The 13,024-nt window shown below is 25.2% G+C and overlaps 1 protein-coding gene across 1 annotated transcript; it reads right to left on the minus strand.

The window, feature by feature from the left end:
• Window positions 1-270: 270 nt before the first annotated feature.
• LOC145834467 (elongator complex protein 6-like) lies at window positions 271-1,337 on the minus strand. The gene has a single exon (XM_082941903.1). The coding sequence runs from the start codon at window positions 1,317-1,319 to the stop codon at window positions 540-542; it is 780 nt and encodes a 259-aa protein (XP_082798029.1). The 5' UTR covers window positions 1,320-1,337; the 3' UTR covers window positions 271-539.
• Window positions 1,338-13,024: the final 11,687 nt, after the last annotated feature.

Consider the following 13,024-nt stretch of genomic DNA (forward strand, 5'->3'; position numbering starts at 1 on the left):
AATTTCGCAAAAATCATCAACTTTTTTAGTAATAGAAAATACTGTACTAAACAGTCAATATCTAAACACCTAACTCAAAAAAATATATATTTAATATATACACTTTTTATTTTTTTTAGATAATAAAAAATAATCTCAAACAAATATACTTAATTAAATTATAAATGCTATTATAAAACATTTAATGGTTTAATACCAAGCTGAATTTTTAAATTAACATTCAAAATTTAATTTCATAAGTTTAAGATAAATAGTTGTGTGTTAGTAAAAGCACGGATTTTTCAATTTTTTTCAACTTTAATAGTATAGTTAGTTTTTTTAAACTGTCTAAATGAAAAGATAGAATAAAACTTGAACTTGATATTGTTCAAAAAATGAACAGAAAAATCAAAATTCCGTCTAAAACTGACATAAAAATGTATTAAATAAGTACAATGTTAAAGAAACAAATATCATTTACTGTTTGAAATTTTAAGTTAATTTTTACTATTTACTATTAGACAATACAATTCTACTTCCAAAAAAAAACACACTAAATTTCAGAGTACAGCACTTGATGTACCAGGTGCAAATAAATAAAGCTTTCTATCAGTTACTTTATAGTGTTGCAAAGGAGCACAAACATAGGTAGTACGGCCAAATGGGGAAACTTCCTTGTTAGTCAATAGTATATGACCATTTACATCTTTACTATGACCAGATTCCAAGCCCTGAACCATAATTTCATAGTTAAAATACAAGCGACAACAGTCAAACAAACTTATGTCATCATTAGTATCAGCATCATCACTTATTTCTCTATGAATAACTGTAACTAAACTACACTTAAATCTTTTGCACAAAGCAGATAAATATCTAACTAAGTGAGCAACTTCAGCTCTAGGGCAACCTACACACAGTAAGTTTGTAAGATCATCAATTATAATAACACCACCTTCTAAGCTATCTTTTGTTAGTTTGGTAGCACAGTTTAAAACATCTGTGTACAAATCTTTTGCTAGAATATGACCATCTTTTCCAAACAAGTACTCAGTAGGACCTTTTGATAAAATATCTATGTAGTTTATAAATGATGAATCAATTAGTTTCGAAGATGAAAACATTTTTGAACTAGCCACAAGATAGTGCTGATAAGACTGAGCAAGAGTAACAAGTATTACTTGCTTTCGTCTATTTACGTAATCTGAAATAAAATGATGCAGAAGAAAACTACAGTCTGCACCATCTGTATCAGTTAATAAAACAGACTCTTCTTTAACTTTTTCATTTACACATGGACTTGATGCTGATTTAATTAGTCTATTCAACTCTTTAAACATACTACGTTTTATACTCTAAAAACTATAAATATTAGAATTTAAGTTCTTAATTTACTTATTTAAAAATGTTACTACTGAAAATGTTAAAATTGTTAATTAAAAATTCCAGGTCTTTTGTTCAAAAAATTGTCAAATTCCAGGTTTCCAGGTAAAGTGGCAACCCTGTGATAAGGATAAATAAAATTACTATAGAACTAGAGAGTTCAAAACTTTTTTAATCAGATTTAATTCCAGATTTTATCATTAGTTTTAGGACTTTTGACCTTATTCTATCATTTTTGTAACTTAACTTGACTGTAACTACCTATAGCAGAGTCACTAAATGTAATTTATTTTAAGTTTCTGGCAGGTTTTTGAAAGCACAAGTTTGTTTATCAATTTTTAGTATATAAAAAAACAAAAATATCCTGAGTTAGCCTGAGTAAAAAAAAAACTAATTGAAATAACCTGCACTGTCTTGAATCATCATAAGATTTTTAAAATTTCAAAATATTGTGAGTTATCCTGAGAGTGTGGTAACCCTGATGCATGGTTGCCACTGATCAAGCTGAGAAAAATTTCCTGACTTTTTACCAAAATTTTCCTGAATTTTCTAAATCAGTTTTACTTATAGAAATTGTTCACTTAGTTTAATAAAATACTACCCAAACTATTTAGTATAAATTCCTTAAATTAAAAAACAATTAAAAAAGAATATTCTTAAGTAAGTGTAAAAAAAAGACATAAAAAAGTAAACTATATATCTGTTGTATAAAATATTTCCTCTAGTCATTTAGTATAAAACTTTTATCAAATAAATATACTCTTATTTACTTTAAAAACTTAAGTTACTCTACAAAAAATACAAAGAATAAGTAATCTTGGCATATACCTCTCTTATAACTTATTTTATAAATTTAAACAACTTTGAAAAAATTATAAAGAGGTAAAGTATACACAGCAACTTGTTACATAAAATACTAAACTAACTGCTTAGTTATAAAGAACTCAATTATTTAAACAAAAAACACTTTCATTCTAAAATTATGCTAGATAAACTTTTGTGTAAATATCAGAGTTTCACTATGGAAGTGTCCTTGCTACAGATAATCAATACTAAGAAGCTTACAAAATCTACTTGTTCAAGTAGGGTACTTGTTCAATATGTTAATAGAAAATTTTTGCAGTTTTATAAAGGATATTTTATTAATTTATACCAGGTGAAGGCATCGGAAATGAAATTAAATATGTTTGTAAATTTCTAGAAAAATTTTGGAATTTTTTTCTGACTTTAAAGGACTTTTAATTAATTTTTACCATTTGAAGGCTTTGGAAATTTAAACTGACAAAATCTGACTTTTTTTTTAATTTTATAAAATTTCCTGACTTTTCCTGACTTTTTTTCAACACCCCCCATTTTTCCTGACTTTTGTCATTTTTTTAAATTTTTCCTGATTTCCTGACCAAGTGGCAACCCTGCATTAATATCTTTGAAAATGTATTATACTCATTTAAATATATTAGTATAACATAATGAACATTTAATTTTTTAATTATTTTTTCTACACAAATTCATTAAAACATTTAGTGGCATGTTGTTTATATAATTCTTACTACTTAATTTTTATATGTATGCAATATCTATACTTAAGTTTTTGATTTGCCAACTAAACCTTTTTTATCTTTTTGAGGAACTCTAAAGCAGGTTAATCATTTTAGAAAAAAATAGCTATAAAGTACAAATATTAGCTTTTTATTATCATAAATTGCAATAAAATCTTTCAATTATTTCAAACTTTAAAAACTACCTATGATAAAATTGCAACTGATTACAATGAACTGTTATGTCTTTACCTCTAACTTTAGTTCTTTGATTTAAAATAAATAGGAGAAGGGTTTTAAAAATTATATAAAAAAGAAATCAGTATTGAAATATTAAATTTACTTATTAAATAAGCAATTATAAGAGTAGCAGTACTGTTCACTAATTTCATCTTTACAAACTCTCACAATATTAGTATTTATAATCTAAATACACCAGAATAACTTAAAAATAAATTAAAAATGTACTTGACTTCACAAAAGAATATCCTAACTAGGTTTTTTATTTCAATCTGTCACTCCTAGCTCTGTTAGCTAAACTGATATTATTGAATGCCTTCAGCTAAATAGTTTTATTGCAAAGAGCCAAAATAGTTATTTTTTGGATAAAAACTCCTAGTTAATGTGATTAAAGACATAATACTTTGTAAATTTATTGTCTAATCATGTTTTAACAGAGTTACTACTCTTTGAATCATAAGAGCCAGCCTGAGGTTAACTTAAGCTTTTTTTAATATGTTTAAAGAGTGTGAATAAATTTAAAAACACTGTTAATCCAAATTATAAACTTCTAATTAATTAATAGACTTCTAATTAATTTTTACCATTTATTAAAGGCTTTGGAAAACAAGGAATTTTGTAAGTTTAAACTGATTTTTTTTTAATTTTATCAAATTCCTGACTTTTCCTGACTTTTTTCAAAACCCCCCATTTTTTTCTGACTTTTGTCATTTTTTTAAATTTTTCCTGACTTTTCCTGATTTCCTGACCGAGTGGCAACCCTGCTGATGCCAGCACTATCTATCAAACTGTTTTTTTTAGTGATTTTGTCAGAAAACTTTTATTTATTCATTTTTTTAATTTAGTTCTAAAAGAATTTTCTAAATATTCCACGGAACATTTCCTGTAAGTTTGAGGTATTTATCTCAAAAAACGTAGGAGGAATTAGATTTTTAGTGATTTCTAATTTAATGCTGTTTTAGTTTGCGCCTCCCATAAGGAACCTACTGTTAGCTTTGACCAGCTAAACTTCAAAAATTATTTTGAACTTTTTAAATCTGTAAAAAGCATCTTGTAGCTTACTTGAAATTCAATAAAATAAGACTGAATTGTGAAAAAGGTGGAACCCCCCTATGCCCTTAAAGTCATATAAACTATACTCAGGGTTACTACTCTTTGAGTCAAAAAAACTATTCTGATGAACCTTAATCTGCCACGAGTCATCATGAGTTTAATTTTTAAATTAAAAAAAAAAAAATTTGCCTCATGTTCAAACTACTGGGTAGCTTCAGATTTCCACTACTGTTTATGAATAGCTCAAAAATCATTAAATCATTTGCATATTGGCTGAGTCAGCAATTTTTATTATTTATTTTTTTCAACCCTAACTCTAACCCACTTTAACCAAAAAAATAAACTTTATCATTCATGGTTGCCACTGATCAAGCTGAGAAAAATTTCCTGACTTTTTACCAAAATTTTCCTGACTTTTCTAAATCAGTTTTACTTATATTAATTGTTCAATTAGTTTAATAAAAAACTACCCAAACTATTTAATATAAAATCCTTAAATTTAAAACCAACTAAATAAGAATATACTTAAGTAACTTTAAAAAAAAGACATAAAAAAATAAACTATATATCTGTTGTTATACGCAAGAATTGGGGCACACTACATTTAACAATATTTGAAGGAACATTTTCCTATTTTTTATTTATATTCAATATATATTTACTACCAGGTCCAAATTATAAACAGTTTAAAAAAAATTATAACAAATAGTGCGTACCTTACGCGGGTGCGTACCTCTTAAAGTTCTTACCTTACGACGTCTTTACTTTTTGAAATCACAGAAATTTGGACCTGTTAGTAAATATATATTGAATATCATGTAAAATAGTAAAAAGTTCCTGCAAAAATGTTGAAAAGGGTGTGCCCCGATTCGTGTGTAAAACTTAAAAGTTATTTTTTTTATGAAACATGCATTTGATTAAATTAAAACCAAATAAAATCAAAAAAAAAAGTTTAATAATAAGTTTAAATTAGTTTAAAATAAAAAACTAACAAACAATCTTAAATATAAATTTTAATTTATTTCAAAAAGAACTACTATTTGTATAAGACACTTAGCCTCAAAAATACTTTAATTTTAACCTTTTTTGTTTAAAAAAAGTTTCTACCTATAACTCATACTAGTTTTGGAAACTAAAGATTATCTTTTAAGCGTAACTACTACATTGTATGACTGACTTGACTTTAGCAAAACATAATATTTTTTCTAATATAGTTAAGAAATCCTATAAAACATAAATTATTGCATAAACTGTTATATAGAAATCTACTTTTTTATTGATTAAACATATATATATATTTATAAAAATAATTATGCTGCTGTTGTATCAACGCTTTTTATTACTTACAAAAACCATTTCAATAATACCAACAACTTAACTATAGAAAAATATCTTTAAATGAACAATAACGAAAAACTTTAATACTTTTAAGTAACTACTTTAAATTAACTACTAAAAACATCATTCTGTTCGTACAGGAGTGACTTCCGCACTCAACTAGCAATGTAATTAAAAAACGAATAATAAACTAAAACCTTTTAAGTACTATAAATATATTAATTATAGTTATCTGAAAAATTAGTCTTCTTCTTCTTCGTACGGGAATGACTTCCCGCACTCAAGTAACAAATAATGAAACTTGTTTATTTTGTTCTTTTTCAAAAACAAGTATCTAAATACATTTTGTTCAATTTTCAACCCTTTGCCGCAACCACTTATGCGATCCTTCAGATCTCCCCACAACCTTCTTACCGTTTGGGTATGAACCCTACGGTTTAAAGGTTTGACGAAACTGACGCTATGGTTAACGTATAATGGCAGTAATCAATCGACGCCCCGTTTGCGTCGACAAGATTACTTATATTGTTGTAGGCGGGCCAGCAGTCACTCATTATAATAGATCCTCTTCTAATATGTTTTTTAATGAGCTACTATTGTCTTGGCATGCTTCGGCTACCGCCAGGCCCGAGAGACACACAAAACTTTCGGCTCGTGTGTCTCTCGATGCCCCCGAACGCCAACATGTGCTCCCTCACTACATCTCTTCCAACATAGTACTTAGCTTTAGAGGTAAGGTGGATTTCGTCAATTTCGACCTACTCCTCCTATAGTTTGTTGGTCTTCGATTGCGTTTTTGAAAACCTTAAAATTATGAACCATATTTAATTTTTTAGTGTTAGTATTGCAATACAATGTAGTCGTAGAGGAATATTAACAAAATAAATTCTGCGAATCTTGACAAAAATTAAAATTTTTAAGTTGATATTGAAATTTTCAAATTTAGTATTGTTTTATTGATCGTGTTCATGTTAATTAGACCTACGTGAGGTGTTTTTTAATACAAAATATTTTTATATGTGGTTAAAGAACATTAATAACTTAATATCTTTTAATTTGTATAGGCATGTAAATAGCCAATAAAGTTAGTATATGAGTTTAATAATTTAAATACAATTACCTAACGAACTGTCGGTATGGTACGCACATTTTAGCCAAAAATGCTGTGTTAAAATAAATTTTATATTTTTCATGATACTTTGTACTTTTTAAATTAAAAAGATTTTTTCATTTATGTTATACTACATTAGTTGTAACTAATGTTTAGAACTAATGTTATAATGTTTGTAACTGGATGTTTATAACTAATAAAAAAGAAACTGTATGTTAGTTGATAGCTTTAGGGAAACATGAACAAAACATTTAAGAATACAGTCTTATACAAACGTATATAAATTTTTACGAAAAAAAACAGCTTAATGATTTGCAATGTTTGTTTATTACTAGTTTTTATGTTACCATTGTCACAATTTTAACGTGTTTCAAACAAGTTATTAAAAATTGTTTTAAAACAACTTGTTCAGGCGTTCAGTTTTATAAAGTCCTAGTTGCACTTATTTTTGAATAAGTAGTAGTTTTATGATTTTTAATAAAATTAATTAGTACTGGCATGATTTTAAAACATTATTTTGGTCATGTTAATCAAATTTAAGACTAAACTCTAAAATTTAAAAATTAACAAAAACAAGTAAAAAATTTTCAATTTAATAAAGTAACATTTATTTTGATAATATCAATTTTTTATTGTTTTGTTTTCTAATATTGCTAGGTTAAACTGCTTTTCACTAAAGCTAACGAAGTTTTACTTTTATTTTTATATTAAATAACTTCAAACTTTGTTTTCTTTTAAAATGCTTACCTGATTAGTAAGTTAATGTTATCTTAAACGCTTTCATTAAATAATTTTTATTACTTTTTTAGCTAAGGCTTGCATCGTTATAGTTATTCAATGCAACAATTTATCTTCGTGCAACAATTCTTAGCTTAAATAAAACTATTTTAACAAATTTTTATTGTTGAATACAGAAAAAATTACATATTGTGCACATACTTATTAAAAAAAAATGTATTGAAAGTTTTATTGTTTTATCAAGTTTTTATTGACAAAGTGTGTGTAATAGTTTTTTTTATATAATAAAACAATTTAACGAAGTTTTAGTTTAAATAAACAAGAAATTTTACGCGTTCATAAACTTTTAGAGAAAATAAAACAAGTAAATCTAACTTTATTTTTTTATTAAGCAAAACATAGCAACCTCTTTAGTGTTTTTTTTTTAATACACGTTTTTAATATTGTTAACTGTTAATTAGTATGAGGAAACAGACTTATTTAAACTTTCTTTAAAAAAAACAAAATTTAAAGTACAAATGCCACTGTGATAGTGAGTATATTGGGAGAAATTCGCAACGGTTCCACATAAGAAGGGACCAACATGTGACCAACGCATTAAGAAACGGAATGACCTATGGGACAAGCCAATAAAAAGTCAATCGGCGATAGGTGAACATTTGTTAAATAACTTATAATGCTAAAAAAACTATAACGATAATATGTTTTCCATTGTTTGTAAAGGATGTAATATGTATCATTTAAGTGTTTTAGAATCTTTATTTATAAAAACTAATAAACCAAGTTTATGCAAACAAAATTTTGTTTATAATTCTAATTTGTTTAAATTATTGTAAATTCGCTACTAAGTTTTGTTTTTGTTGTTTAATTTTATTTTTAAGGTAAGTTTAAATAAGTCTCTTTCCTCTTATTAATTATGCTATTAATGCTTTCAATTTCTAGTATTTAAGCTTTATACTTTAAATTTTGTTAAACAACTTTATAATAGCATCGCATAGTACATAACATTTTATCTACCTATTATGACGCATAATCTTACAATTTTATTAAGTTTACTGTTTTACAAAAAACTATTTAGTTATCTACATGAACTTTTGAAAAGCGTAGATTAAAAAATTTTAAGTTCACAAAATACAAAATAAACTGCAAAATGAATTGTTGTCTCAAATTCTTATTTAAAGTTAGTACCGAAAAGATTTTTTTTTGACTCGTATTGTTCTTATTTCAACTTTTTAAAAGCTTAATAAAGTTTTTGTTAAATAGTTGTCATTTAAATGTTTGCCAACAATATTTTATCGTGTTTAAAAACTTCATCACTATTTTTTGAACTATTTACCTAATTTCATTATACACGTTTTTTAACAGCTTTTATCCGGTGCATGACTTATTTAAAATATATAACAGAATACATTTCATTTTTCTTAAATTTATTTTAGTACTTTCGTAGTAGGGCTCATCAGAAATTGTATCTTACTAAGTTAGAATAAAAACAAATTGAAATAAAATCATACTGTAGTTAAAAGTTTTAAAATATAAAATGACGTAATGATCAAATGTTAAAAATTAAGTAAGTGTTTATGCTATATACGTTTGGTATATAAAATAAAAATAAATTCAAATTATACAGTAATCTTCCTTTATTGTACCAACATATGTTTCTGTGTGTTAACGAATCAACACACTTCAACTGGGTTGTTAATGGAAAGAAAACAGTATAGTTACTGTACAGTTTGTTTTTATTTATATTTCAGTGAAGTTATTTTACTAGGATCTTTTGTTAGCAAACGATTAAACCTATATTTTGAACAGTTATACATTTGGTATACTAATAAAACTCGTTAGAATTAAAACAATCTAAAATAAACAAGGGATAAAAATTTAAATTAAAACTATACTTTAAAATAAAATTTAACGAGAAACTAATTACTTTTAAAATTACTTAATACAAGGATTTAAAAAGTCTAGCTTGGTATACGAACTTTCTCTGCTAACATAAACTGGGCCTTAAAAATTTAATACATAAGGCTTCTAGAATATGCAGTTAAAAAGAGTTCCCGCTCTCACTAAGACTGAAAAATTGTCTTTTTATAATTTTTAGCACACTCAGGATTGTCCAACAAATGTTGCCTAATCGCCGAGAAGTATTTTTTCGTTGGTTTCTCCGAACGGTAATCAAACCAGCTTTTCAAGACTTTTGGAACATGCTGATCGATTCTACATGAAACCTTTTAGATGTTTTTCCCACGTAATCACTACCACAGCGACAACTAAATTTATAGATTTTTTAAAGCCTAGTTTATGTAAGTAGAAAAAGTTCGTATACTAAACTAGACTTTTTAAGTCTTTATATTATGTAATTTTAAAGTGATTAGTTTCTTGTTAAGTTTTGTTTTAAAGTATAGTTTTAATTTTTATCGCTTGTTTATTTTGGATTGTTTTAATTCTAATGAGTTTTATTAGTATACCAAATGTATATAGCATAAGACCTTACTTAATTTTTAACATTTGACCATTACGTCATTTTATATTTTAAAACTTTAAACTACAATATGATTTTATTTCAATTTGTATTCCTTCTAACTTAGTAAGATACAATTTTTGATGAGCCTTACTACAAAAGTACTAAAATAAATTCAAGAAAAATGAAATGTATTCTGTTATATATTTTAAACACCTTCTTATTAAAATATTTTGTCGTACAAAAACTTACTTTAAATTCTATATGCTAGTAGTAAATTTTATGTACAGCACTGATATAATTATAAAGAATTTTACATATTAAGCGATGTTAAAATACAACTGTTACATTTTTGACATAGGAAAAAAATTGCTGTTTGCTAATAAATCGTTTTGAAAACTATATAAGTTTTAGTTTACTTTATAAAAGAATATAAACTATAACATTTGTACCTTAATTTAAAAAAAACTAAAATTGTTACTTGATTAAAAAAAAACGTTAACAAAATATTAAACAAACCAAAAAACAAAATATACTTTTTTCTATCAAAAATTTTGCTATTAAACATAAAGCTTAAAAAAAAAACTTTCATTTAATAAGTATTAAAAAAATATTTTGTCATAATAATTTAAATAACTTCTAATCCAAATAAAATAGTTTGTATTTTGTAATAAGATAATAAATTTTTAAAATAACTATTTGATTTGATTCTGTGAACCTTGATTAAAAGAAAATAACAGAAATAAATTTGTACATTTAACTTTGTACTGAAATAACAGTATACGTAGTTAAATTAAGAGTTATATTTACAAAGATAATTAAAAACAAGTTATAGAAAAATATTTAATGATCAGTTTAAGGTACTATATAATGATATGATATATACTAAAGAGCAAAACTATACTTGTTTCCTAATTAACAATTCCTTCAAAAATATAAATAAAAAATCTTTACTACTTTACTTTAAGAAAACATGATAAAATAAAATTTATTATAAATTTTAAACAAAATTCTTTTAACTAAAAAAAGAAATAATTTCTAAACTAAATTAAAAGTACAGGTAGTTAATAAAATCAAGGCTCATTGATGTGCCGGCTAAATGGAAAAGCTTTGCCAACCTCCAAGAATAAGTGATGAAGAGCCATCTCTTTATGTTGGTGTAGATAAAATGTCCCTCAACATTTTTTACTAAAAATTTCTTCTTACTATATGGTCTTTAAGGTCCCATAGCATCTCAATAGTCTGTGTGTGAATCCACGGGTTTCTAGGGTCTACAAACCCGACTACGTGATTAACCGTTTGGTGGATATAGTTTAATGGTTGCCCATTACCATCCACTAAATTCGGAATGTTGCTATAGGCACGCTAGCAATCGGAAATTACTGTCGTCCCTTGCAAAATATTTCTCACAATGAGAGGCTTCAACGTCTCTCTATCCCTTTTACCTCCCATACATACAATCCGTGTTTTTGAAGAAACTTTCTGGAAAATTCTTTGTCTACTTTTTGGGCGTCAAATAATACTATTCTTATTAAGGGATTGTCTAACACTATACAAAAACAGTTTATAACTGTATTTTTATATTAGTTCTATACCTTCTTACTAATAAGTGTTTATATTTGTAAAAGTTTTGAGAAAAGTCGTCTGTTTTGGTACTATGTTACCAAGAGATGTTTTAAAATTAAAACATGCATACAGCTTTTAGTATCAAATATATTGTTCTAAGTTTTTTATATATACTTCTTTATCTGCGAAAATGTATGTGCAGTTTTAATATTTTTGAAGTTAGTATGTTAACAAAAAAAAATATTATTTATAAAATGAAACAAAAATTAATATAGTTTTAGTTGTTGGAAGTGGATAAAGTTAATGTCATTCTTAGTAACAGAAATTCTAATAAAATTTTAAACATTTTGATATAAAAACAATAAAAGTCGAGCAATTTACGATTTTAGTTTTTTTGAATAAACATACTGGTCTAAATATTTTTAAATTTTATGCAGGTAGTATGTTAAAAAATATATTATTTTGTTAAAAATTTAATACTAATTTGAAAATAAAGTTCACAAAATTTTGAAATTTTTGGTTATCGGAATGGATTTTGTTGTATTCGAATATTATTTGCAACTGAATAAAACTATAAAACAATAATTAATAAAAGGATTACTATCAAACTATACATTAAAAAAATAAAAAAAGTCTAGTGTATTAAACAAATTTTTTATGCTTACATAAACTAATAACTTTAGTTAGCAGGCAATTTTTTTGCAACGTGTGTTTCTTTGGACAATCTTTCCAAATAAACTTTAAGTTATTTTATTTCTTGTTTTATTTTTACAACATTTTTCTTCGGAAGTTTTTAAACCTTAAAATTATAAAATGAAGATTTTGTTTAGCCCTATTTAGTTTTTTGTTTGGACCTAAAGCATTTAAACTCGTTTACCTTATTTTTTGTACTTATAGAAACTGTAGTTTATTGTTTTAAATACATTATTAAGCGTTATATACTTTTCTATATTGTAACACAATGTATTTAGACTTTTTTTTATAGAACTCTTGATTTTCTTTTTTTTTTTTGTGATCAATTAAATTATTATAAATTATTGCTTGTGTTTTTTGATTTACGAAACTAATTTCAAATTTTTTTTGCAATGTATCAAAAAACATACAGCAAGAGAACTTTAAACTGTTTAAATTATTCTAAATAAATTCTTTTTTTCACCTTAACTTAAACATACTTTGATACTGTTTAAGGTTTTGTTTGAAATAATCGATAGTTAGAAAATAAAAACCATTAAAAGTTTTATTAAATATATTAAATAAATACATACTATAGTTTATTCATAAAAAAATAGAAATCAGGGAAAGTTCTCAGAAAAATTGAAATGACTTAAAGTTACATATTGTTTCATTGCTGAAATGACACTGTTCTTAATAAATATAGTCTTTAGCTTTCTGATGTTAGTATTATTGAAAAGAACAGAATCTAGTTTCCTAGTATTCTAAAATCTAATTTGAAATGACACTATCGTTATAGTGAAGTATAGGCCTAACAAAACGAGTTAATTTTTAAGTTAAGTTCACAGCGATATGTAACATTCCTAAACCATGATACTAAAAGAGTACAAAAATTTTTTAAAGTCGCATGGTTGAAATGATACTATTATATACAGTTCAAGCGACGAG

The sequence above is a fragment of the Thalia democratica genome, chromosome 4, assembly GCF_965202585.1.
Source record: "Thalia democratica chromosome 4, ktThaDemo2.hap1.1, whole genome shotgun sequence".
Taxonomy (NCBI): Eukaryota; Metazoa; Chordata; class Thaliacea; order Salpida; family Salpidae; genus Thalia; species Thalia democratica.

Coding starts and splice junctions, on each gene's coding strand:
- LOC145834467 (XM_082941903.1), bottom strand. CDS start 1,319: ATGTTTAAAGAGTTGAATAGACTAATTAAATCAGCATCAAGTCCATGT.